We start from the raw sequence: 27,951 nt of genomic DNA, 5'->3' as shown, positions 1-27,951 counted from the left end.
CCCGACTGGAGGAAAGCCAAGATGTTGGGCATCGAGAATCTCAGCGGAGAAACACCATAGCCTCGACACCAAGCAAAGAACACTTTCCAGGTGTGGTGATAAATTCGTGCTGAAGCAGGCTTCCAGGCGCTAATCATTGTAGCGACCACCTTGCTCCCGAACCCTGCCTGGGTTAGAATCCAAGATTCAATGGCCATGCCGTCAAACACAGGGCCCCTGAGTTCGGGTGGCAAATCGGCCCTTGAGAGAGTAGATCCGGGCACTCTGGTAGGCGCCAAGGGACGTCGGCGAGCAGCAGCATTAGATCTGTGTACCACGCTCGACGGGGCCAATCTGGGGCCAGCAGAATTGCCTGGACCCCTTCAGTCTTGATCTTCTTGACGACTCTCGGAAGTTGTGGTAGCGGGGGAAATAGATATGGGGGGTGAAACTGGTTCCATGGCAGAACCAACACGTCCACAGTGATTGCCTTCGGGTCCCTGGCCCGAGCGACATATGTGGGCACCTTGGCGTTCACTCTGGAAGCCATCAAGTCCACATCCGGAGTTTCCCACAGTTGACAAATCTGCTGAAAGACCTCGGGATGTAGAGACCACTCTCCGGACGCAAGACCCTCCCGGCTGAGAAAGTCTGCTGCCCAGTTTTCCATGCCCGGGATGTGAACTGCCGAAATCACCGAGTGGTTTGCTTCGGCCCACTGAAGAACGTGTCCCACCTCATGCATGGTTGCACTGCTGCGAGTGATTTATGTAAGCCACCGCCGTGGCGTTGTCTGATTGAATTCGGACAGGGCGGCTTGCTAGAAAGTGATGAAACTTCTGCAGTGCCAGCCGGATTGCTCGTATATCCAATAAATCGATCGGGAGGCGTGCCTCCTGTGGCAACCACCGTCCCTGGGTTGTGTGGTGGTGAAACACCGCTCCCCAGCCGAGGAGACTGGCGTCGGTTGTCGCCACCAGCCAATGGTCTGGGGGAAAGGGTTTCCCCTGGGTCAGAGAGGAATTGGTTATCCACCATCCGAGCGACTGCCTGACTTGAGGGGACAGACGACACAGCCGATTGAGCGTGAAAGGGTTCTTGTCCCAGGCTGACAAGAGGGTGTGCTGCAGGTGGCGAAGATGGAACTGGGCGAAAGGTATTGCTTCCATTGCTGCCACCATTTTCCCTAGAATCCTCATCCCAGATCGGATGGTATGAGGCACTGGTTGGCGAAGTTTCCGGACTCCCTGCCGGAGAGCTAGTACCTTTTCCTGTGGGAGAATCACCAATCCTCAGCAAGTGTTGAAGATCATTCCTAAGAAGGAGATCTTCTGAGCTGGCACAAGGGATGACTTCTTCGCATTGACCAACCACCGTAAGCGGGCAAGAGTATCCAGCATAATGCTGACATTTTCCTCGCATGCCCGTATTGACGGGCCCTTGAACAAGAGGTCGTCCAGATAAGGGACGGCGACTATGCCTCGAGAATGCAGTATGGCCATGACAACTGCCATAACCTTTGTGAACACTCTGGGAGCCGTGACTAGCCCGAAGGGTAGCGCTACGAACTGAAAATGTCGACCGTTGATGGCGAAGCGAAGAAAACCTCTGATGAGGAGGAAAAATAGGAATATGCACATATGCATCTTGGATGTCTATTGAGGCCAAGTATTCTCCCTGCTCCATGGCCGATATGACTGAATGGAGAGACTCCATCCGGACATGTCTGATCCTGATGAATCTGTTTAGAAGCTTCAGGTCCAACACAGGCCTGACAGACCCGTCCTTTTTGGGAACCGCAAAAAGGTTGGAATAGAAACCCTGAGCCCTTTCGTGTTCCAGTACTGGAATAATAACTCTGTTGTGCTGGAGCACTTTGATGGCTCCCAATAGAGCCCTTGCCTGGGCATCTACCCTGGGAAGCCGGGAAAGAAAAAACCGTCTTGAGGGGTCTCTGATAAATTCCATTTTGTAACCTGAGGACACCAATTCTTTTACCCATGCGTCGTGAGCGATGTTGGCCCAGACATAGTGAAAACAGAGAAGGCGGCCGCCCACCTTGCTGGTGTCGTCAGGTAAAGACCTCAAGTCATTTGGCCGATGATGATCTTTGGGATCTGGATCCCCTCGATCTGGCCTGTTGAGCACGCATTCTCCCCAATGGGTTGGCTCTATATGAGGCCTGCCGCTCCCTATCCTGGTTGGGGCGGCCTGAGGCGGCGGAATTGGGACCGTAGTCCACCCGGGGTTGCGAAAAGCCCGAACACGTGCCTGAACCAGGTGACGAAAAAGCGGTTTAACCTTTTATTGAGGGAGAAACCCGCTCTTTCCTCCTGTGGAGTCTGAGATAAGTTGATCCAACTTTTCCCCAAACAGGCGGCCGTACTGATAAGGCAGGTAACTTCAAAGACTTCTTGGAAGTAGAATCGGCTCGCCATGTCCTCAACCACAAGGCTCTTCTGATAGAGATTGCATTGGCGGCAGCAAGTGCCGAACAATTTGCCGCATCCAAAGATGCATTAATTACATAGTCTCCGGCCATCGCCATCTGACCTGCGACCTCCGAAATCTCTGCAGGTAGATCCTGCTCCTGCGCGACCTTGCTTAATGTTTCTGACCATGATATCATAGCCTTAGCTACCCAAGTTGCTGCGAACGAGGGAGCGAGTGCAGACCCTGACGCCTCATATACTGAACGAGCTAGGCTCTCACTAAAGCGGTCTGTGGGATCCTTAATAGAGGAAACAGTAGAGACAGATAACAGGGTCTTAGTGGCCAGGCGTGAAACCGGAGGATCCACTATCGGGGATTCCATACATTTTTTACGGAGGTCCGGAGCAAACGGATACCTCGTTTCGAGTGCCTTTTGACCCGAGAAACGCCGGTCTGGACGTTCTCTGTGCCGCTGCACTATGTCCTCAAACGCAGGGTGAGAGGAAAAAATTCTTTGCGGCCGCTTCACTCGTTTAAATGCCACCTTATGCCCCGTAGCCGCTGCGGGATCATCCTCAATCCCCAGGGTCTGATTGACGGCTTTTATGAGGCTGTCCACTGTTTCACGTGACCCTGGAGTGTCCAGGTCAAGGGGCTCGTCTGAGTTGCAATCTGAGGTCTGCTCGCTATCAACCACTGGTGACGGGAAGCGAGAAGCAGAGCTTACGGATGCGAAGGCACCGGATGGACTGGGCGACACCGTGTGGATTCGTTTTCTCCGGGTCTGCCTGGAGTGAGAGCGGCCCCTGAAGGCCGGAGGCTCTAGTGAGGTGGAGGTTCCCTCTAAAGGCGGCGAGCCACTGTCCCTGCCCCTATCTGGGGCTTGAAGGGACTCTATTGCTCTCGTAAGCGACGCCATGGACTGTGACAGTGATCGGGCCCACTCCGGGGAATTTGACACATTGGTCGCGGTCGCAGGGGAGGGCTCCTGGGCACGTTCGGATTCGCAGGCTTTGCATAAACGCTTGTTCTGCGCCCACGGAAACGCAGCCCGACAAGAGATGCATGCAGCGTAAAAGAACATGTGCATTTTTGCCTTTTCGGACATGCTGTATCTGTCCGCTGCTGGGGATATGGGGAGGAGGTAGCGCCTCGTTTTTCCCAGTAGCGTGGCCTCTCGGGCAGCACTTACCCCAGTCCTGCGCCCCCCCCCCCGACCTGGATGCTTCCTTTAAATAGCGCGCCGACATCTGGGGCGCGCGCCAGCCTGTAAAAACTGCTCTAGGGGCGGTACTTCCGCTTTGCGGCCTAGCCGCGCTCCGAAGCCGGGGCCTCGATTTTTTACCACCGCCCAGTGCGGGGCGGGCCGCCGGAAGTGATGCGCAGCCCCGGGGGCGGAACTTCCGGCCGCGGCCTCAATTTCTCCCCTACCCGACCGGGGGGGGGGCTTTACCAAAAGAAGGCGCTACTGACCAGCGCGGCGTTCCTGACCCAGGCTGCCACCTGACGGATTGCGCCCTCTCTTGCATGGCTAGTGGTCGCGCTGTGTGCTCCAGCCTGAAGTCTTCGCAGGGGCCCTCCCAGACCCTCTCCTCACCGATGATCCTCTTCAGCCTGAGCGCAGGTATGTGAGGGGTCTTTGATAAATAATAGGACAGTGCAGGGACCCTAGCTCCATCTAACCCCTTCAGGGGGTGAGGAGAGGGACTGTCCGCCACCTTGCAGCACCGCAGTCTCCGCATTGGTGGAGCAGTGGGGGCCGCACGGACTAGTCTTGTGCCTCTGTACAGCCCATGGTTTCAATACCTAGGCGTGGTCAGGGCTAAGTCCGGCATTGTGTCCCACGACGCGGGAGAGGATACGTGGAGGGACACTTGCACGTGCTCGCCCGTTGTTGGTTTGGGGAAATAGGATCCTTTCAATAGGATCCGTTGCCCCTGTCTCATCTTCATGGGAAAAAGACGAAAAAAGTCTGGAGAGAAAAACCAGACGTGTGCCTCCGTGGACACTAAGCAAAAAACTGATTTCCGCCCGCAATAGGGGCGAGGGTGTATACTGAGGAGGAGGAGCTAACCTTTTTTTCACTTAGTGTCAGCCTCCTAGCGGCAGAAGCATACACCCACAGTCTCTGTGTCCCCCAATGAGGCGAAGGAGAAAAAATGCAACCACACATTGCACTTGGAAGCATTGTCAAAGCACCGCACATCTGCAGTGGGCCGATGGGCAAACAATTCTAAAATAATGTGTGGCAGGCAATGTTTTTATTGAGTGTCGTCTTTTGCCTCATGTCGTCTTAACTTGGGGGTTGGTTCACACGAGCGTACCAAAAAATAGTTTTGAGTTTCATCCAGAAAACTCGGATGATATTTTTCTCACTTGCCTTCGGTGGGCAATCTGTATACAATCCATTTTTTTTATTTTTTTACAGCAGCTATCAAGCATTTACAGCATCGTTTAGTTTCCTATGTTATATAAATGTAATGCATCCGTAAAAAAAAAATCAGATGCTATATTGTGGCTCCGTACGGCATCAAATTTATTTTTGTGCACCCGTAGACTTGAATGGATGAGTCTCATCCGATTTTATGGAAGAAATTAGTACATGCAATATTTTCACATGCAGATTCGGGCAGGACAACCATTGTTTCTTCACTCCTGGTTTTAGCTTACAAACAGTGATGTAAAAAACTAACCAAAATACTAAACATGTACATGTGACCTAAATGAATATCAGCAACATCTTCCAATTTCAGCAGGACAGGCCAACTATTAAAAGTGCATGGATATGCCTTTGCTAGATTGCTTTCCTGCTTGCATTAATGTAAATAGACATGATATATTATATAGTGCCATCCTTTTAGATGAGAGAGGAGCATGTTTTCATAGACAGCTGTACATTACCTTGGTGCTGAAGGTAAATGGCAGGCTTGGATGAGCACACTACCTTCCCACCAGCTCCTCTAGGATCAGATGCATAATAGTTCAGAACCCATTCAAACAAGAGGGGATGTGTTCCTGTCGGACTGGTGGGTGTGTGAAAGTCAAGAATTCGACATCTGTGAAAGCAAATACTTTGTCACAAATATACCCTGCAAAGTAATAACAGGGAAACATATACGTTCTGAAATTTTAGTTCTAAAGCGGTGTTCACGCAAAACTAAATAGGGATCTGTCAGTAAAATCAATCCCCAAAATCTCATATGGGCATGCAGGTCTTTGGAAACTAAATCCATCTCAAACCTTTACTGCGTTCCCGAGTAATTAGCGTTTTAATTCATTTACTAATTAGGTACTAAGTGCTCTGGACATGACAGAGCACTTCCTAGTCTCTGCCTCCCCATGTTATTTCTTCACCTAGCACCAGCCTCTTTAGCTTGACTAATAGCTCTTATTGTGAGGTTAGGCAACAGGCAAGGAAATCGGCGATCAATCAATCTTAAATATCTCATTCTTAGGGGGGACAGAACCGAACCTTGGGAGCCAAAGGCTTGAGTCACTAACACCTCATTTGTAGATTAATTAAAATATTCATTTCTTAAGAATGCTGCAACAGATAAAAGATATAAAAAGGTGTCAATGGATTTAGCTTTTAAAATACAGCAAAATAAAAGTACTTTTTTAAAGAAAAAAAAAAAAAAAGCAGAGTATGTGTATCGAATGGGTTAAAATTGTGGTGTTCTGAATGCTGCTTTACATACAGTGTTTATATTGCTAACAGAACGATTTGCACTTTATTTTATTATTCCAGGAGCAGCAGGTATTAAAGGCTTACAGAAAATGGTATAAATCTTAACGTGGTTTTCCACTTTCAGGAAAGTGGAAGCCAAACGCTGTAGAATCCCTAAAACAAATACAATAGGCACTCACTGCCCCTGGGTCTATCGACGGCTGTTTGCTGCTGGACCGGTCTGTTTCGGCTGCAGCGGTGACTTCACGCTGATAGCACGCATCATAGTCCCATGCATGCTGTTGACATGGCGTCACCACGTTATTATTGTTAAGCATTATAAAAACAGCAAAACAGAAAAAAAGTTTCTATTTTCTATTGTCTAACTTCTACTAGATCCAAAAAAAAAGTGCTCCATATGTGATAAAAAATGCACATTCACAAATAATTTCACTTACTTTAGCCTCAAAGACGTTAGAAGGCAATATATTTCAGATGCCCCAATCCAAGCTCTGGTGCCTTGGAGTTTACCATTGAAATGAGAGGCGCCTTGAGGATCAAAACCTTCTTTCCAAGCGTCTTCAATCAATGCCTGAATCTTCGGGATACAGGGAATGTACTTATGGTCTATAACAATAAACATAAATGCCACAACATAAGCTTATCATTGGACTTTCCGTATGAGATATTACACAGCAGACTTTGTAGGTACTCTTTGTAGCACTTAGTCGATCTGGCTAAAAGATGTAATAAGTTGGAATTGACTAATATTATTATATAACCATTATTCAACCAATAAGAACCAGCTGACTTTGCATTGTGCATTAGCTGTCCATTTAACAAATATTGGGTGGAGGAGAAAAAACAGTCTAAATGGAGATAAGCTGATGACAGAGGTCCCCTATAGCAGTTTCTCCCCTCTACCATTAGAGAACACATGCACACTCAGACAAACTCCGTAAGATCTTGTAAAGGGCTCAGGAGCAGCTATTAAAGGGACGCTCCACTGCTATGATATTGATGACTTATTGGTAGGATAGTTCATCAATGTCAGTTTGTAGGTGGTGTCCAACAATGGGCACCTGCAGGGTCAGGTGTTACCAGCTCCCGCACACCGATTAGTGGCCACTCAGATATTGCAGATCAACTCCTGTTCATATGCATGCTGGTAATAGCTAATCAGTGGGGGTGCCAGATGTTTGAACCCAACTTTTTAAGTTGATGGCTATTCAATGAATAGGTAATCAATATCCTAGTAGATGAAAAACACTTTTTGCATAGCCACCTTTACTCACAGACAGAGCAATACACAAACCAGCATAACAAAAGAGCAAAAGAGATTAACCCCCCTAAAACACATTCCTTTACTGCAACTATGTATGCACTTTACAGCCTGAATATATGATACAAATGCACTGTATTATATTATTGTAGTGGACTAGTAAAATACCTTTTAAGAAGTCCCTGTATGAATCACTCAACAAAACTGAAGAAAGAAGCATCTGAAAGTTTCGAAAGCCGCAGCCCCATCCCTTGTCTCCGCCAGAACTGCTGAAGTGGTCCAATGGAGAACAAAGCCAGACACGATGCACTTCAGGGCTAGCAGTGCTGTAATGTCGACGTAAAGCTTCCGAAACTCCTTAGGAAAGAAGATCAGAGACAAATCATCATTCTGCAAGTGTATGTAATCCATAGCGGAGATGAAAGGACATGTTGTACAAGTTAATCGTAAAATAAAATGATGAACCATGATGATCAGATGTGATACAAGATCAGATCAACAGAGAAGCTACAGCCAGACATATTTTCTATAGTGGCCACTGTATAATGACCACATATTCTAAAAGTGATAGTCCTAGTGAGACAATCTTGTTAGTGTTGTTGCCATAATCGACCCTGTAGGGATGTGACTGCTCTACAGGGCCTCCGATGACACACTGACCGGAGGTGATCCTCCAGCAGTGCAGTTCATCGGAGTTCGTGCTCTCATTTTACGGCACTACTGCTGTGTGAGAATTTTCTCAAGCAGCGATGCCTCAAGTGACAGGACGAACTCCGGTGACTTCTAGGTGGCGGAGTGATCTACTGTGGGAGGATCACCTCCAGTCACTGTATCAATGGAGGTCCTGTATAATTGTCACATCTCCCGATTTGACAGCTCTACAAGGAAGATCGTTGTGGGACAATCGTTACTAAATGGCTTACATCCGAACAGGCAGTATAATGTTGGTTTATTATTTAATTTTTTTTTGCAGGCGATCAAGGACGTCAGGGATTAGATGTTTGTTTAGTATGTACTGTATGTGTATGTGTTTTTTTTTTTTCTATTCAACACAGTAGCCGGATGATGGGACTACTATCCCATCATCAGCTAATCCTGTCACTATTCTATGTGACAGCAGACATAGCCGAATGGAACTAGTAGTCCCATCAGACGATGCCTGCCTACACACAGGCGCCCGCACACAAACACACACACAGTCTCGCTTTAATGTTTAATCTTTCTTTTCAGTTTAGAGTTAATGATATGCTCGTGATCTGAGGCGGCCTGTGGGTGGGGGGGGGGGTGTGTGCTCCGATTAGGTATTCATGTGTATGGCTTCGGAAGGTCACTGATCCCTCAGGAAAATGCCCCCTATTTTACATACTGAATATATATATATTTTTTTTTATTTCACATTCAGCAGGCGCTGTTGCCTGCACTGTAGCATGATCGCATGTATAATGTCCATTTATTTAGCTTATTTGGTGATATACATGTATTCACAAAAAAAAATTCTCTCTCAAAATGTTGCTGGCTGTGCTTGCGCAGTAGCATCCATCAGCGATGCAATATATGCCACAGTGCAGATACTGCCATCTTGGTGGAATCAATTTTTTTTTCCTCTAATAAAACGGTGCCTGCGCAGTAGCATCTATCGGATTATGGATAGATGCTACTGAGCAGCAGCGCCGTATTGAGAATTTTTTTTTTATTTTTTATTGAATAAATGTATATCACCAAATAAACTAATTACGGTACATGGACATTATACTTGCAATCAGGCTACAGCGCCGCCTGCTAAATGTGAAATTATTTTTTTTGAATCATATTATATTCAGCATGTAAAATAGGGGGCAGGTCACTGAGGGATCAGAGACCTGTCATAAGACATACACATGAATATCTTAGCAGAGCCCCACATGAAGATCCCCCACAGGCCACTCCAGAGCATGAGAATCTCCTTAACTGAAAACTGCAAATAAAGACTTAACCACAAGACGGATTTCATCAACCCAGGTATCATTTTACTCAGTATAACGGTGCCGAACTGATACTATAGGTTACTCAGCACAATCCTGATGACAGGTTACCTTTAAAACTCCCTGTTCCACTTTGTACCAAAGAAGCTTCGAACTGTTATCAACCACTGGACCTCTCAAGTGACTACTCTTCAGGGCTAACAAAGGTTAGCATACTGTGGTGACATTTTGCTTCCCATGGTGCTGCCCATGCACTGTTGGTATATATTGTTTCCAAAGGAAAAGTAGTTATGGTGGAGCACAAACCTGATGAATTGCAAGGTTGGTTCCATGGCCAGATTGTTTTTTTTTTTTTGAGGAAATATTTGCATGCAGCAATCCCATACGATAAAAAATGAGCTGGACACACCTGTAGGAATACACTTCTAAAGACCTGGACACAGTATGGCATATCTAAAAGTCCTAATTTTGAAAGGTCATTTCAATAGTGACAGAGAAAGAAAAATATGGGAGTTCAAATTTATACATATGTTTCAATCTCTAACAATAGGACTGAATTTGACACCTGGATTCATAACTCATTACATGGACACAGTTCACACCTTCACAAGAAAGTCTCCTGATGTCTGACAGAACATTTCCAGTTCACACCTCTACAAGATCTTCAGATGTCTAATAGAACACTTCCACCTCATCTACATGTATACAAAAATGTTAATTTGATTTCCTTGGCCTATCTTTCAAGCATCTCTCATGTCCTTGTATAATTCCTATATAAATGTTGCCATCTCTTCTCAGTATATTTCCTGATGAAGGGGCCTTCTGAGCCTTGAAAGCTTGCAAATATAATTTCTCTGGTTAGCCAATAAAGGCATCACTCCATGAATACTTTTCTCAATTTTTTTGAGGGACATAAGTATTTACATCTATTTTTCTGGCTAACATGGTACCACAATACTATTTTTTTTGAGTGAAAGAGCAGAAAAGTCTGTGAGACTATGGAAGAATTATTGTGTCTCCATTCAAATGCTTTACACCAGAATTACCAGGACCAACCAGAAGTCTTTGTTCTGCCATTGTCTACTCCAGTCGCTAAAGATTCCATCATTTCAGCTTTATGCATATGGAATTCAATAGGATGCATTCGGCCTCTTGCAACCGCCCTTTCTAGATTCTGCACAGACTGCTGTCGATATCCTCCTGAGTTGTCTAGGCCAAATTGTCTCTAGCGGAGGAAATATATACAAAATTGTAAATAGTATTCAATTGAAAAAAAAATCATTATCAATGTAAAAATAAATAATACATTATTATATATCTGTAATAGTGATGAATGACTTGTGTAACAAGTATAATGGAAGTCAATGAGAAACTCAACCATTTTTCCAGAAGACTAACAGGAGGGCCAAAAAATTACTGAAATTGATGAAAACAGTGTTCAAATGGAATGGGATCAGCATGGGGAAGATGGATGGATGCATCTCTTGACTACCAGGTCGCTGCTGGAAACAATTTTGTCAGAGTATTACTCCACTTTTACGGAGAGACAATAAAACATACAAAACCGAAGGTTTTACAGGAAAAAAAAGTGTTAGGAAACATTCTTTCTTGTATAGTGACTTGTATACAAGGCAAAATTAAAGAGGAAAAGAAAAATGCTTCCTCCACCTCTAAATAGCCAAGCCATCTCTCACGGAATTTCCCCGTCGCCTATGATTACAGTAGATGACATAGTAGTGGGGGAAATTAAATTAAACCCATTGGTAGTCAATAGTATATGCAATTTTACCATTTAACTACCTTATTATCCAGGCATGTGGAGTGTATGACATGGTCAGACACATCCTGTTTAATTTATAAAGGAGGGACTCAAACTCACAAAAGACTATGAGAACAATCCAAGAACTGCCAAAAATTAGAAGGAAGATGGACTCTGATACACCCTTTATTGGACATAAAAAAGGGCCTCATACACATTCTGCTAAAATTGTTAGGTAGTGGGAGTCCTAGACTCAAAGCCTATGCACTAAGTACAAGGGCTGCCAAAAATTAGAAGGAAGGACTGCAATACATCCTGGATGACAAAAATTTTGAACGAGTCCCACCTGATGACCCTATAAAACTTTGGAGTGACTATAATGACCCTCTTAAAATTTGGAGTGAGGGATGCATGAGGACCCTAGATTTGATTTGGCTTCTTGTTCCGCTGCTGTTATCCAGAGGGGTTGAGAAATCTGGGCCAATACAGGTCTTGTTCATTTTGATAAGAGTCAGTCTGTCAGAATTTCAGTTGACAGATGGATGCGCATATCAGTTATTATTCCCCCAGTGGCACTAAAAACCCACTCTGACAACACATTAACAGCAGGGCAGGTCAGCACCTCCAAGTAGTAGAGGGCCAGAAGAAACACAGAGAACGCTGGTACGGTCAGCTTGATTTTCCTTCACCATCTTCAAAAACTTTTCCCGCCTTGTCAAACTACCCCACGCATCAGGGCCTGGGCACTGGGAGGGTCTAATGAAACTGTTCGAAACCTTTGATAGTGTGCCGCTGCCTCTGTTGAGCATGGTGTGTGTCTCTCCTCCTTGGTTGCCCGAGGATCTATGACATTTGCCTCTAGCATTGTTAGAATGGCATTTTTTTTTATTAATTGTTTGACTATGGCCTTCTGGCCTTTTACTAGCGCTCTTCACCACAGGAACGAGAAATGGAAAGTTCTCCTTGTGGCGCGGATTGAGAAGGGTGAACAACCAATAATCAGTGTTGGCCAAAATGCTATAAAGCAAGGGTCACGGCAAAGGCAGCAGGACAAATTCAGTCATGTGAGCCAGACTATCCACAAGACTTCCCTGTCCTCACCAGGAGGATAACTCTCCATCTCCTCCTCCTTTACAGCCCATACACACTGAACAGACAGGATGAAGCTGGTGTGGGTAGTACCCGCTGTTGCATAGGCAAACATCTCCTGTTTCTCCTCCTTTTCATTATCACCCAATCCACGAGGAGATAAGACTGAGCTGGACAGTACTTTCTTCCTCAATCTCCACCAAGTCCACATGCAAAGCTTCCTCTTTAACTGTGAACGAGTGTTTGAGTAGGCACACAAGCGGGATGGTTACGCTGATTATGGTGTCATCACTGCTCAGCATCTTAGTTGATTCCACAAAGCTTTTGAGAGGTTAACAGATGTAAAATCCATGCACACTCATCATTTGCTATGTGTGGAGGCTGACCGGATTACTGACTGGCACGTTGTAGCTGATATTTACAAACTAGTCAGTGAGCTGTTAATTGAAAGAGCTGCTGTAGCAATGCCAGTACAACAGCAGCTGTTGCTGACTTGAAGGAATGGGCGCACAGACGGCATGCCTTCACAAGTAGCTCTGGCAAATATGGGTAGGTTTTCAGAAAATGCTGAACCACTAAGTTGAGCACGTGGGTCCAGAGCTGCCACCAGGTTACGGCCATTATCACACAGGACCATGCCTGATTGTTGGTTCAGAGGAGAGAGCCACAGATTTGTCTGGTCTTTTATAACTTTCAACAACTCTGCGGCGATGTGGTGCTTGTCATCTAAACAAACTAGTTTCAGCAAAGGCTGTTGAGCTTCACCTCGGCAGTGCTTCCAGCTTGCAACTGATATAAATGACAAATCGGAGATGGAAGATGAGGAGGAGGACAGGGTGCAGGAACTGGTGTAGGAGGTGGAGGAGACCCTGATGAAACTAGGGGCCACAATCCTTGACTTCTGTAGCACATGTGCCATCCCAGAGTCCGACCCGGTCCCGGCTTACACAAGGTTCACAGAGTGTGCAGTCAGGGAAATATAGCGTCCCTGGCTACAAAAACTTGTCCATGTGTCGGTCACTAAGTGGACCTTCCCAGTAACTGCATAGGTCAGGGCAGGGCTGATTATATGGGACACATGCTGGTGTAAGTCAGGGACAGCTTCCGCAATGAGGATGTGGAAAGTCTCAGTGTCCATAAGCCTAAACGGCAACATTTCCAGGGAAATGTGTCCATTTAGTGTTTGGGCCTCTAGGTGGGTTGCTGGGTAGTTAAACTTGTGTTCCAAGGCCCAGGATAAGGACAAGGAATCGGATGTGGTTACTGATGGTGCTTGCGAATGTGCAACAACAAGTGAAAGGCGGAAGGCATCCACGCCTGCATCATGGACAGGGGGATTGGCAAGCACATAGCACAGCGGAAGAGGCAGTGGTGTCAACCGCAATCACAGGTGTTCGGCCCACCTAGTTGGGTGCTTTGATGACATGTGCCTGAGCATGCTGGTGGTGCTCAGGCTTGAAGTGGTCAAGCCCCAGATGATCTTGGTACAGCACAGGTTGCAAATGACTTAGTTTATCGTTCGTACTTTCTTTAAAAAAAGCACCAGACTGGGAACACTTAACTCTTGGCTGGGGATCTGACACATGTGGGTGCTCTTGGGAACGGTTGCATGCCTTTTCCATCTGGACACCGCACTGCCTCTTCCTGCCTGTACTGTACTACAGATATGTCCCTCTCTGGGCTGCTGTTCTCGCTCTGCATGGCACCTTCCCAGATTAGGTCAGTGACTTCATCATCTACCACCTCGTCTTCCACTTGTGCACTCTGGTCCTCCTGACTTGTTGACTTAATATCACTTGTTAGCAACTGTGTCTCATCATCATCAAGCTTTTGAGACATTAATTGCCATTCCAATGCAATTACCCACTGTTGTCTTCTTCTGACCATGGCTGCTCAAATATTTGGGCATCACCACACCCAAGCGTCTCATGTCCCTCTTGAAATGTACAGGACGAGAGACCAGAATCCATAAATGGAAATGTAAACAGCTCCTTAAAGTGTCTGAGCGTGGGATCATGGGATCACTTGTCTCCTGGGAGTCGCAGTGGTGGGAGGAAGGAGGATCAGGGTGAGGAAGTATGTGGTCCCTACTCTTAGCAAGTGAGACTGGACAGTGTAGAAGAAAGGGTGGTGCTGGGAAACATACTGGAATCATTATATGCCATCCAACCAACCACTGTTCGCACTATTCTGGCTTCAACAGTGGCGTCACCCCCCCACACAGCAAAGTGAAAGCTAGGTTTCGTGGATGAGCTTATTTGTTGTTGTGCTCGTGCAGCAGGCACAATTTCACCTGGCCGACAGCTTCAGCCTCTGCGAGCACCATCAAGTTTTCTCTATTAGTACGAAAAAATTTGCAGGCATATGTACCTCACATCCATTTCCCAGTCCGTTACTGCACAACTTGCGCATTTTAAATTGGGTACATATGCCTGCAAGCTTTCTCGTATTAATAGAGAAAAGTAAATATTTAGCCCAGACAAGGACTGTTGTTTTAACAGTGCAGCAGCAGCGGTGATATACAAGTAAAGCAATAGTAATATTAAAAAGGTATGCCTCCAGTATTTGGAGAGGTTCCATAGTTTCCATAGTAAAATTCTACAGCTAAACCAAATTTAAATTTTAAAATGAGTGATCTGCACTAACTGACTTACAAGATTGTTACTGCCATAAAAGGTGAATCTTTGCAAGTTACAAAGGAAAAACAATTCATTTCCTGTTTAAAAATTGTTTTTTTTTCACCCCATCTGCATAAAATAACTAGCACAATCTTTAGAGCTAAATAATTATACCGGATTTAATTATATTATTGGACTTACGAAGCCCAAGTACCTGCAATTTCTGGAATTCTGCTTTCTCTCGCTCTGACTCCTTGAATCTTCTCCTCCTATCTTCTTCAGCCTGCAGCTGCCTGGCTAACACTGCATCACTAGTGATCTTAACTGTAAAAAAAATAAATGTCACAATTATCACCAAAGTTTCCAAACATAAGTTAAAACCCAGCAGTTTAACAGCTATAACATATCTAGTTACCAATAAATGCACCCTGAATAGGAGGGGGACAGATAAGTAATGCATGCCTCAATTACACACAACGAACTTGCAAATTGTTGGATAAGGTAATCAAACGATCGATTGTAAGAATGCTCGTACACATTTCCATGTAAAGATACCAGCAATGATCCCAAAAAAAAGATAGAAATATTGCAACTTTTATGGGGAAAAAAAAAATCCAATATCATCAGCATACTTCCCATTGTAAAAAAGTGAGCCGACGCCAATAACATGATGCTGTTTGCAGAGAGAATGATCATATTAATGATCGTTCTGTTCTCATCAGTATTGGCTGGCTTGTGTAAACAGACTAGCAAATTGATAGACATGTATGTAGCCATTTGACGCTCATTAAGGTGCATTTCAGCCCATTTATATACACCTTTAGATTACTTTAATGCTTGAATTTTTCATACAATATACAGTACAGACCAAAAGTTTGGACACTCCTCATTCAAAGAGTTTTCTTTATTTTCATGACTATGAAAATTGTAGATTCACTCTGAAGGCATCAAAACTATGAATTAACACATGTGGAATTATATAATTAACAAAAAAGTGTGAACAACTGAAAATATGTCTTATATTCTAGGTTCTTCAAAGTAGCCACCTTTTGCTTTGATTACCGCTTTGCACACTCTTGCCATTCTCTTGATGAGCTTCAAGAGGTAGTCACCGGAAATGGTTTTCACTTCACAGGTGTGCCCTGTCAGGTTTAATAAGGTGGGATTTCTTGCCTTATAAATGGGGTTGGAACCATCAGTTATGTTGTGCAGAAGTCTGGTGGATACACAGCTGATAGTCCTACTGAATAGACGGTTAGAATTTGTATTATGGCAAGAAAAAAGCAGCTAAGTAAAGAAAAACGAGTGGCCATCATTACTTTAACCCCTTCACCCCCAAGGGTGGTTTGCACGTTCATGACCGGGCCAATTTTTACAATTCTGACCACTGTCCCTTTATGAGGTTATAACTCTGGAACGCTTCAACGGATCTAGGTGATTCTGAGATTGTTTTCTCGTGACATATTGTACTTCACTTTAGTGGTAAAAAATTTTCGCTATAACTTGCGTTTATTTATGAAAAAAACAGAAATATGGCAAAAATGTTGAAAATTTTGCAATTTTCAAACTTTGAATTTGTATGCCCTTGAAACAGAGAAATATGTGACACAAAATAGTTACTAAATAACATTTCCCACATGTCTACTTTACATCAGCACAATTTGGGAAACAACATTTTTTTTTTGTTAGGAAGTTATAAGGGTTAAAATTTGACAAGCGATTTCTAATTTTTACAACAAAACTTACAAAACCATTTTTTTTAGGGACCACCTCACATTTGAAGTCACTTTGAGGGGTCTATATGGCAGAAAATACCCAAAAGTGACACCATTCTAAAAACTGCACCCCTGAAGCTACTCAAAACTACATTCAAGAAGATTATTAACCTTTCAGGTGCTTCACAGGAGCAGAAGCAACGTGGAAGGAAAAAATGAACATTTAACTTTTTAGTCACAAAAATAATATTTTAGCAACAATTTTTTTATTTTCCCAAGGGTAACAGGAGAAATTGGACCCCAAAAGTTGTTGTCAAATTTGTCCTGAGTACGCTGATACCCAATATGTGGGGGGGAACCACTGTTTAGGCACATGGCAGGGCTCAGAAGGGAAGGAGCCCCGTTTGACTTTTTCAACCTAAAATTGGCTGGAATTGAGATCGGACGCCATGTCACGTTTGACGAGCGTCTGATGTGCCTAAACAGTGGAAACCCCCCACAAGTGACCCCATTTTGGAAACTAGACCCCCTAAGGAACTTATCTAGATGTGTGGTGAGCACTTTGAACCCCCAAGGGCTTCACAGAAGTTTATAACACCCGGGCATGAAAATAAAAAATCATATTTTTTCCACAAACATGATCATTTAGTCCCCAATATTTTGTTTTCCCAAGGGTAACAGGAGAAATTGGACCCCAAAGGTTGGTGTCAAATATGTCCTGAGTATGCTGATACCCAATATGTGGGGGGGAACCACTGTTTAGGCACATGGCAGGGCTCACAAGGGAAGGAGCCCCGTTTGACTTTTTCAACCTAAAATTGGCTGGAATTGAGATCGGACGCCATGTCACGTTTGACGAGCGTCTGATGTGCCTAAACAGTGGAAACCCCCCACAAGTGACCCCATTTTGGAAACTAGACCACCTAAGGAACTTATCTAGATGTGTGGTGAGCACTTTGAACCCCCAAGGGCTTCACAGAAGTTTATAACACCCGGGCGTGAAAATAAAAAATCATATTTTTTCCACAAACATGATCATTTAGTCCCCAATATTTTGTTTTCCCAAGGGTAACAGGAGAAATTGGACCCCAAAGGTTGTTGTCAAATTTGTCCTGAGTACGCCGATACCCAATATGTGGGGGGGAACCACTGTTTAGGCACATGGCAGGGCTCACAAGGGAAGGAGCCCCGTTTGACTTTTTCAACCTAAAATTGGCTGGAATTGAGATCGGACGCCATGTCACGTTTGACGAGCGTCTGATGTGCCTAAACAGTGGAAACCCCCCACAAGTGACCCCATTTTGGAAACTAGACCCCCTAAGGAACTTATCTAGATGTGTGGTGAGCACTTTGAACCCCCAAGGGCTTCACAGAAGTTTATAACACCCGGGCGTGAAAATATAAAATCCTGTTTTGTTCCCACATAAATGATCATTTAGTCCCCAATTTTTTATTTTCCCAAGAGTAACAGGAGAAATTGGACCCCAAAAGTTGTTATCCAATTTGTCCTGAGTACCCTGATACCCCACATGTGGGAGAAAACTACTGTTTGGGCACACGTCAGGGCTCGAAAGGGAAGTAATGACGTTTTGGAAAGCAGACTTTGATGGAATGGTCTGCGGGCGTCATGTTCCATTTGCAGAGCCCTTGATGTTCCTAAACAGTAGAAACCCCCCATAAGTGACCCCATTTTGGAAACTAGACCCCCTAAGGAACTTATCTAGATGTGTGGTGAGCACTTTGAACCCCCAAGTGTTTCACTAAAGATTATAATGCCCAGGCGTGAAAATATAAAATCCTGTTTTGTTCCCACATAAATGATCATTTAGTCCCCAATTTTTAATTTTCCCAAGAGTAACAGGAGAAACTGGACCCCAAAAGTCGTTGTCCAATTTGTCCTGGGTACTCTGGTACCCCACATGTGGGAAAAAACTGTTTAGGCACACGTTGGGGCTCGAAAGGGAAGTAGTGTTGTTTTGGAATGCAGACTTTGATGGTCTGCTGGCGTCATGTTCCATTTGCAGAGTCCCTGATGTGCCTAAACAGGAAAAAAACCCACATATGACATCATTTTGGATACTAGACCCCCAATGAACAAATCTAGATGTGCCCCCAACTAATCTAATGTAAATTAGTAGTGCATGGAGGTGTGGTACAATTTGAAGCAATCCTTCATGCACAGGCCAGGTTTTTCGGGGCAGGTGTCGCACTGGTAAGTGGTGTCCCTGCGTATTCCTTTTTTGTAACAAACTCGACACCTTTTTTGCGGCTTACCTTTTCTTGGGGTTGGCGGGACCACCCCCGGAAAATGCTGACCTGGGACAATACGAGCACCTTCAGTTCCTGAAGTACTGGGGCCCGCTCCTTCCTGAGCGCCAAACATCATGGCCTTAACCACTACCTCCTGGAAATGAAGGTACGCCGTATCGCTGGGGCATGCACATTGTGACAGCAGGAATGCGTTGAGCACTGCCATTTGGACGATGTGCACGGCCAGCTTTTTGTACCACACCTTGGCCTTCCTCAATGCATTGTACGGTTGGAGGAGTTGATCAGAGAGATCAACTCCCCCCATTTTTTTGTTGTACCCCACTACACATGTCGGTTTGAGGACCTGTGTAGAGGTACCCCGTACAGTGCAGAGGGTACTGCCATCACCGTGTATGTTGGTCAAGAGATGGACATCTCTCTTGTCCTTGTACTTGACCACCAGCAGGTGGTCGCTACATTGGGCTCTGCTCTCACCTTTTCGGAGCATCTGCCCAAGTAGCGTCTTCGGGAGGCCTCTCTGATTTTTGCGGACAGTACCGCAGGCTGCGGTACGTCGCTCAGAGAGGGATTTGTAGAGTGGGATGCTGGTATAAAAGTTATCAGTGTAGAGGTGATAACCTTTATCCAGCAGTGGGTGCACCAAATCCCACACAATTTTCCCACTCACTCCCAGGAAAGGAGGACACTCAAGGGGTTCAATCCGGGTGTCCTTCCCTTCGTAAACTCTAAACTTGTGGGTGTACCCTGAGGTACTCTCACACAACTTATAGAGTTTGATTCCGTACCTGGCCCTCTTACTGGGCAGGTATTGACGGAATCGCAGCCTTCCCTTGAAGTGAACCAAGGACTCATCCACGCAGATGTCCCTTTGGGGCACGTACACTTCAGCAAACTTTTTGTTGAAGTGTTCGATGACCGGCCGAACTTTGAACAGACGGTCAAAGTTGGGGTCATCTTGTGCGGGACACGCTGCATTATCAGTATAATGCAGAAACTTGTGGATGGCCTCAAAACGCGTCCGGGCCATGACCATTCGGAACACTGGAGTGTTGTATAAAATATCAACACTCCAATATTGCCGAATTTCCGGCTTCTTCAGTATCCCCATATGAAGGACCAGGCCCCAAAACTGCGTCATTTCAACTGCGTCTACAGACCAGTTTGAAAATGTTGAACGCGGGTTTTGCTCCAAAAATTGACGAGCGTACAAATTAGTTTGCTCCACCATGAGGTTAACAAAATCCTCAGAGAAAAAGACTTTGAAAAAGTCAATTTCTGTGAGGCCGGTGGTGTCAAACTTGATTCCTGATTCTGCCACAAAATCAGGAATCAGTGGCTCGTAATTTTCGAGGGGCGAGGTCCATACGGGGAGCACTGGGTCAGCTGCGGGCATGGTGGGCGCTGCCTCATCTTCTGTCCTGGAGCGTCTGCGTGGCGGTTCCGCAGGACCCGAGGAGGAAGAGGAAGAAGAAGAGGATGAAGAATCCGAAAAATAAAGAAAAGTCGGATCGTCATCCAAATCGCTATCAGTTTCGGAGGCAAGTAAAGCATATGCCTCCTCCACTGAATAGCGCTGTTGGGATGAATTTGATGACATTTTTGTGTAAATATAGTGCTTGGGTGTACACTTTATTGAAAACTGTATGTGTACGTGAGGGGGGGGGGGGGGGAGTGATTGGTGTAAACTTTCTGTAAAGAAAAAGCTGTGGAAAAAAGTATAAAACAGCAGGCCCTAGCTGATAAGTGTCACTTATCAAAACTAGGCTGCTGGATGTGCGCACGGGGTGGCGCAAGGGGGGGGTGGAAAAAAAAAAAAAAAGGAAAACGGCAAACTCTGATAAGTGAACTGTGTCACTTATCCAAGTTTCGCAGCTGCGGGATGTGTGTACGGAGGGGCTAAGGAAAAAAAAGCGAGCTCAAGTGTTGATCGGTGAACTGCGTCACCAATCAACGCTCGGCGGCTGCGCACGGAGGTGGCGCAAAAGTGGGGTGGAGGGGGGTAAAAATAGGGGGAAGGGGGATGGGGGGATTGGGGTGGATGAAGAGAGATTGGGCAGGGATCAACAGTTAGGGTTGTAGTTAGGTGGCACAAAGGGGGGTGAAAAAAATGAAAAGCGGCAGGCACAAGCTTGGATAAGTGACGTGTGTCACGTGACACATAGATTGGGGGGGTGAAGATAGATTGGGCAGGGGATCAGGGATCAATTAACACTTACAATTGTAGTTTTCTTTCTTCTTCTTCTTCTTTCTTCTGCAGGGATTGTGATGCTACAAGCTGTGGCACCACAATACCCAGCACAGGAGCTCTTGCTGCGTCCGACCTCTCTGCAGGAATCCTCAGCTAGAGTGAGGACCCCTGCAGACAGGTCAGACAGGTCAGAGGCAGGTCAGGGGGCAGGTCACAGAGCGGTCACATCGCTGCTGTGACCTGTCATTGGTGGGATCGAATGATTACATCGATCCCACCAATCCCTGATCTGCCTGGTGACCATGGCAACTGCCTAGAATCGGAGCTCACAGCTCCGATTACTAGGCAGGTCATGCCCAGGTCACCAGCAGGGCACAGAGCGGTCACATGGTGACCGCAGCTGTGCCCTGTGGTTGGCGCGATCGCCGATCTAATCGATCGCGCCAGCCAACTCCTGCAGGCCCTGCTGGGCCTGCATCAGGCTCCAGCACGATCGGTGCTAATATAGCACCGATCCTGGCCGGTACTGGCAGGGCACAGCGGCGATATAGCGCCGCTGTGCACTGCGATTGGCGCGATCGATCAGATCGGCGATCGCGCCAATCCGGGTGCTTTTTGCCGGTGCCTGGCGTTGCCAGGCACCGGCTCTAGGATCGAGTACATCGGTACTCGATCCCCGCCTAGGACATCATTGTTTCAGCCAAGCTGATTGGCTGAAACAATGAGAAACGCTGCGATTGGCTGTTCAGAATTGAACAGCCAATCACAGCGCTCTGGATGCCGGGGGGGCGGGATCGCAGCCCGGGATGCCGACGCCATCTTTTCTAAGGTGAGATGGCGTCGGAATTTTAATGCGATCACCGCGACTTTAGTCGCGGTATCGCATTAAAGGGCCCGACGTACTATCCCGTCCCCGGTCATACGGGCCCGGGTACCGTGGACGGGATAGTACGTTGGATGGCAGGAAGGGGTTAAGAAATGAAGGTCAGTCAGTCCGAAAAATTGGGAAAACTTTGAAAGTGTCCCCAAGTGCAGTGGCAAAAACCATCAAGCGCTACAAAGAAACTGGCTCACATGAGGACCGCCCCAGGAAAGGAAGTCCAAGAGTCACTTCTTTTGCGGAGGATAAGTTCATCCGAGTCACCAGCCTCAGAAATCGCAGGTTAACAGCAGCTCAGATTAGAGACCAGGTCAATGCCACACAGAGTTCTAGCAGCAGACACCTCTCTACAACAACTGAGGAGACTTTGTGCAGCAGGCCTTCAGGCCGTCAAGTTGGCTGGTGAACGGTGGTGGACAGCCATTTTTGGGTCTCTCCAGAGATGCTCAATTGGGTTTAGGTCAGGGCTCTGGCTGGGCCAGTCAAGAATGGTCACAGTTGTTCTGAAGCTACTCCTTTGTTATTTTACCTGTGTACTTAGTGTCACTGTCTTGTTGGAAGGTGAACCTTCAGCCAAATCTGAGGTTCAGAGCACTCTGGCAGAGGTTTTCATCCAGGATCTCTCTGTACTTGGCCGCATTCATGTTTCCTTCAATGACAACCAGTCATCCTGTCTGCAGCTAAAAAAACACTCCCATAGCATGATACTGCTACCACTATGTATCACTGTTGGGATTGTATTGGGCAGGTGATGAGCAGTGCCTGGTTTTCTCCACACAGACTGCTTAGAATTATCACCAAAAAGGTCTATCTTTGTCTCATCAGACAGGGGAATCATATTTCTCATAGTCTGGGAGTCCTTCATGTGGTTTTTTTTTTAGCAAACTCTATGCAGGCTTTCATATGTCAGGCACGGAGGAGAGGCTTCCGTCGGGCCACTCTGCCATAAAGAACCGACTGGTCGAGGGCTGCAATGATAGTTGACTTTGTCGAACTTTCTCCCATCTTTCTACTGCATCTCCGGAGCTCAGCTACAGTGATCTTGGGGTTCTTCTTTACCTCTCTCACCACAGTTCTTCTCCCATGATTGCTCAGTTTGGCTGGATGGCCAGGTCTAGGAAGACTTCTGGTGGTATCAAACTTCTTCAAACTTCTTCCATTTAAGGATTATGAAGGCCACTGTGCTCTTAGGAACCTTGAGTACTGTACAAATTATTTTGTAACCTTGGTTAGATCTGTGCCTTGCCAGAATTCTGTATCTGAGCTCCTTGGCCAGTTCCTTTGACCTCAGGATTCTCATTTGGTCTGCCATGCACTGTGAGGTCTTATATAGATAGGTGTGAGCCTTTACAAATCAAGTCCTATCAGTTTAACACAGATGGACTCCAATGAAGGAGAAGAACCATCTCAAGGAGAGTCACAAGGAAATGAACAGCATGTGACTTAAATATGAATGTCTGAGCAAAGGGTCTGAATACTTAAGACCATGAGATATTTTGTATTTTCTTTTTTAAAAAATTGGCAAAAGTTTCTACATTTCTTTTTTTTTCCCGTCAAGTTGGGGTGCAGAGTGTACATTAATGAGAAAAAAACTAACTTTTTTGAATTTACCAAATGGCTGCAAAGAAACCAATAGTGAAAAATTTAAAGGGGTCTGAATACTTTCCGTACCAACTGTAGTTGACAAAAGGGCAAACTGGATTTACTTTAACTACTGCAAACACAGCTTTCCCTGGAGGTGTCAGACATGTTGCCTCAGCTCCTGGACTCCGAACTTCGAAGGAGTTAGCAAATCGTTGTACAAAGGCAGAATATTTCCCATTTACTGTATAGATAGGAGTGGGGAAGACACAGGATATTTGAAATACGAGGCCTTAAATTAGCCCATCGTCCAGTCACAAACAGCAACTTTCAAATGGTCCAATACAGGCTGTCCTGGAAGTATGAGCTCAGGACCATATAAAAGATGGGTGACACAATAGGAAATTGTTTCCATGTGAGGGCATGCCTATGCTGGTGTGATCTGTAATTAATTTCTCCTTCGCTCAAGGAAACAGAAGATAACTGTAGACGGAAAGGTTCAAGTACTTCTGTTTTTCTCCCTTTTTATTTTATAACTGTTTTGCAAATCTGGGTGTCGTTTTATTTATACCTTTTTATATCTTTTTGTCAGCAAAGTACAGGTGCTTATAACAAAATTAGTATATCATCAAAAAGTTAAATTTATTTCAGTTCTTCAATACAAAAAGTGAAGCTCATTATTTAGAGTCAGTACAAACAGAGTGATCTATTTCAAGTGTTTATTTCTGTTAAAGTTGATGATTATGGCTTACAGTCAATGAAAACTCAAGAGTCGTTATCTCAGTAAATTAAAATACTTTATAACACCAGCTTGAAAAATGATTTTAACATTTGAAATGTTGGACTACTGAAATGCATATACAGTAAATGCACTCAATACTTGGTCGGTGCTCCTTTTGCCTCAATTACTCCATCAATGTGGCGTGGAGGCGATCAGCCTGTGGCACTGCTGAGGTGTTAGGAAAGCTCAGGTTGCTTTGATAGCAGCCTTCTGCTCGTCTGCATTGTTGGGTCTGGGGTCTCTCATCTTCCTCTTGATAATACCCCATAGATTCTCTATGGGGTTAAGGTCAGGTGAGTTTGCTGGCCAATCAAGCACAGTGATACTGTTTGTTTTAAACCAGCTATTGGTGCTTTTGGCAGTGTGGACAGGTGTCAAGTCCTGCCGGAGAATGGTATTTTCATCTCCGATAAAGTTTGTCGGCAGAGGGAAGCATGAAATGCTCTAAAATTTCCTGGGAGACTGACTTTGGTCTTGATAAAAAACAGTGGACCAACACCAGCAGATGACATGGCTCCCCAAACCATAACTGATTGTGGAAACTTCACACTAGACCTCAAGCAGCTTGGATTGTGTGCCTCTCCACTCTTCTCCAGACTCTGGGACCTTGATTTCCAAATGAAATGTACTTTCATCTGAAAACAATACCTTGGACCACTGATCAACAGTCCAGTTATTCTTCTCCTTAGCCCAAGTAAGACGCTTGGCCTTGTCTATTGGACGAGTGGCTTGACACAAGGAATGCGACACTTGTAGACCATGTCCTTGATATGTCTGTGTGTGGTGACTCTTGAAGCAATGTATCCAGCAGCAGTCCACTCCTTGTGAATCTCCCCTAAATTTTTGAATGGCCTTTTCTTAATCCTTTCAAGGTTGTGGTTATCCCGGTTGCATGTGCACTCTTTTCTACCACACTTTTTCCTTCTATTCAACTTTCCATTAATATGCTTGGATACAGCACTCTGAACAGACAGCTTCTTTAGCAATGACCTTTTGTGGCTTACCCTCATTGTGGAATGTGTCAATGACTACCTTTTGGACACCTGTCAAGTCCGCAGTCTTCCCCATGATTGCGGAGCTAACTGAAACAGATTAAGGGACCTTTTTAAACACTTAGGAAGCTTTTGCAGGTGTTTTTTGTTAATTATTCTAATTTACTGAGATAATGAATTTTGGGTTTTCATTGGCTATAAGCCATAGTCAACAATAACAGAAAAAAAACACTTGAAATAGATCACTTGGTTTGTAATGACTCTATATAATATGAGTTTCACTTTTTGCATTGAAGAATTGAAATAAATTAACTTTTTGATGATATTCTAATTTTGTGAGATGCACCTGAATATTTTTATATTAAAGGTTAAAATCTTTGATACGTTTGATCCCTCTATGCTCTAAAGCAGGGTTCCCCAACTCCAGTCCTCAAGGCCCACCAACAGATCATGTTTTCAGGATTTCCTTTGTATTGCACAGATGAAGCAATTATCACCTGAGCAATACTAAGGAAATCCTGAAAACATGATCTGTTGGTGGGCCTTGAGGACTGGAGTTGGGGAACCCTGCTCTAAAGAATCTATAGACTTTCAGAAAATGTGACCTTTTTCGATCAGACAATAGCATATAGTTAGGTCCATATATATTTGGACAGAGACAACATTTTTCTAATTTTGGTTCTAGACATTACCACAATGAATTTTAAACAAAACAATTCAGATGCAGTTGAAGTTCAGACTTTCAGCTTTCATTTGAGGGTATCCACATTAAAATTGGATGAAGGGTTTAGGAGTTTCCGCTCCTTAACATGTGCCACCCTGTTTTTAAAGGGGCCAAAAGTAATTGGACAGATTAAATAATTGTAAATAAAATGTTCATTTCTAGTACTTGGTTGAAAACCCTTTGTTGGCAATGACTGCCTGAAGTCTTGAACTCATGGACATCACCAGACGCTGTGTTTCCTCCTTTTTGATGCTCTGCCAGGCCTTCACTGTGGTGGTTTTCAGTTGCTGTTTGTTTGTGGGCCATTCTGTCTGAAGTTTAGTCTTCAACAAGTGAAATGCATGCTCAGTTGGGTTGAGATCAGGTGACTGACTTGGCCATTCAAGAATATTCCACTTCTTTGCTTTAATAAACTCATGGGTTGCTTTGGCTTTATGTTTTGGGTCATTGTCCATCTGTAGTATGAAACGACGACCAATCAGTTTGGCTGCATTTGGCTGGATCTGAGCACACAGTATGGCTCTGAATACCTCAGAATTCATTCAGCTGCTTCTGTCCTGTGTCACATCATCAATAAACACTAGTGACCCAGTGCCACTGGCAGCCATGCATGCCCAAGCCATCACACTGCCTCCGCCGTGTTTTACAGATGATGTGGTATACTTTGGATCATGAGCTGTACCACGCCTTACCCATACTTTTCTCTTTCCATCATTCTGGTACAGGTTGATCTTGGTTTCATCTGTCCAAATAATGTTCTTCCAGAACTGTGCTGGCTTTTTTAGATGTTTTTTAGCAAAGTCCAGTCTAGCCTTTTTATTCTTGATGCTTATGAGTGGCTTGCACTGTGCAGTGAACCCTCTGTATTTACTTTCATGCACTCTTCTCTTTATGGTAGATTTGGATATTGATACACCTACCTCCTGGAGAGTGTTGTTCACTTGGTTGGCTGTTGTGAAGGGGTTTCTCTTCACCATGGAGATTATTCTGCGATCATCCACCACCGTTGTCTTCCGTGGGCGCCCAGGTCTCTTTGCATTGATAAGTTCACCAGTGCTTTCTTTCTTTCTCAGGATGTATCAAACTGTACATTTTTCCACTCCTAATGTTGTAGCAATTTCTCGGATGGATTTTTTCTGTTTTTGCAGCTTAAGGATGGCTTGTTTAACCTGCATGGAGAGCTCCTTTGACCGCTTGTTTCCTTCACAGCAAAACCTTCCAAATGCAAGCACCACACCTCAAATCAACTCCAGGCCTTTTATCTGCTTAATTGAGAATGACATAACGAAGGGATTGCCCACACCTGTCCATGAAATAGCCTTGGAGTCAATTGTCCGATTACTTTTGGTCCCTTTAAAAACAGGGTGGCACATGTTAAGGAGCTGAAACTCCTAAACCCTTCATCCAATTTTAAAGTGGATACCCTCAAATGAAAGCTGAAAGTCTGAACTTCAACTGCATCTGAATTGTTTTGTTTAAAATTCAATGTGGTAATGTCTAGAAGTAAAATTAGAAAAATGTTGTCTCTGTCCAAATATATATGGACCTAACTGTATTTCTGGGACTCATCGCCCTGTGTGTTTGATGAGTTTTCGATGAGTGGTGGCAGTATGCTACATAACCGGGGTGTGTGGACTGTCAGGGTGTGATTTATGATCACTTTATGGCCTAGAACAGAGTGTTGGATTAAGCGACATCTCATCTTCGTACCATCTCCTTAGGAAGAAGTCTTGTACTTCGAAAAACATTGACATTATGAATAAACCATCAACTCTTTTATGAACGTTTGCTCCCGAGTCATATATAGCAGTGCAAAAAAATCTCCGAAATCTCCTGTATTTTAATACATTTGGGGTCACTAGTTTGACCTGCGGATCTGTGGCAGCTGACTGACGATTCTATGTGCCTTTATTTCTCACATATCAGGTGAGTGCAATCTGAATATCTCCTTTAATATATCCACGGATAAGACCCTATTCTGCGCTTTTTTCTCCTACAGTGTGAATCAGGAGATAGTTTGACCCTTGAAGA

The 27,951-nt window shown here is 44.9% G+C and overlaps 1 protein-coding gene across 1 annotated transcript in view; it reads right to left on the bottom strand.

Moving 5' to 3' along the window:
• Positions 1-27,951, bottom strand: part of ZUP1 (zinc finger containing ubiquitin peptidase 1) — a 54,612-nt gene that overhangs the window by 12,198 nt on the left and 14,463 nt on the right. The window contains exons 4-8 of the mRNA XM_073575954.1: positions 15,003-15,112; positions 10,379-10,547; positions 7,530-7,718; positions 6,538-6,706; positions 5,314-5,468 (exon numbers count right to left, since the gene is read on the bottom strand). Coding sequence (XP_073432055.1) covers positions 5,314-5,468; positions 6,538-6,706; positions 7,530-7,718; positions 10,379-10,547; positions 15,003-15,112 — 792 coding nt within the window. The remainder of the gene's footprint in view (positions 1-5,313; positions 5,469-6,537; positions 6,707-7,529; positions 7,719-10,378; positions 10,548-15,002; positions 15,113-27,951) is intronic.

This window comes from Dendrobates tinctorius, unplaced genomic scaffold (assembly GCF_039654945.1).
Source record: "Dendrobates tinctorius isolate UK_male_01 unplaced genomic scaffold, ASM3965494v1 ptg000046l, whole genome shotgun sequence".
NCBI lineage: Eukaryota > Metazoa > Chordata > Amphibia > Anura > Dendrobatidae > Dendrobates > Dendrobates tinctorius.
This window is presented reverse-complemented; position numbering and strand designations above follow the sequence as displayed.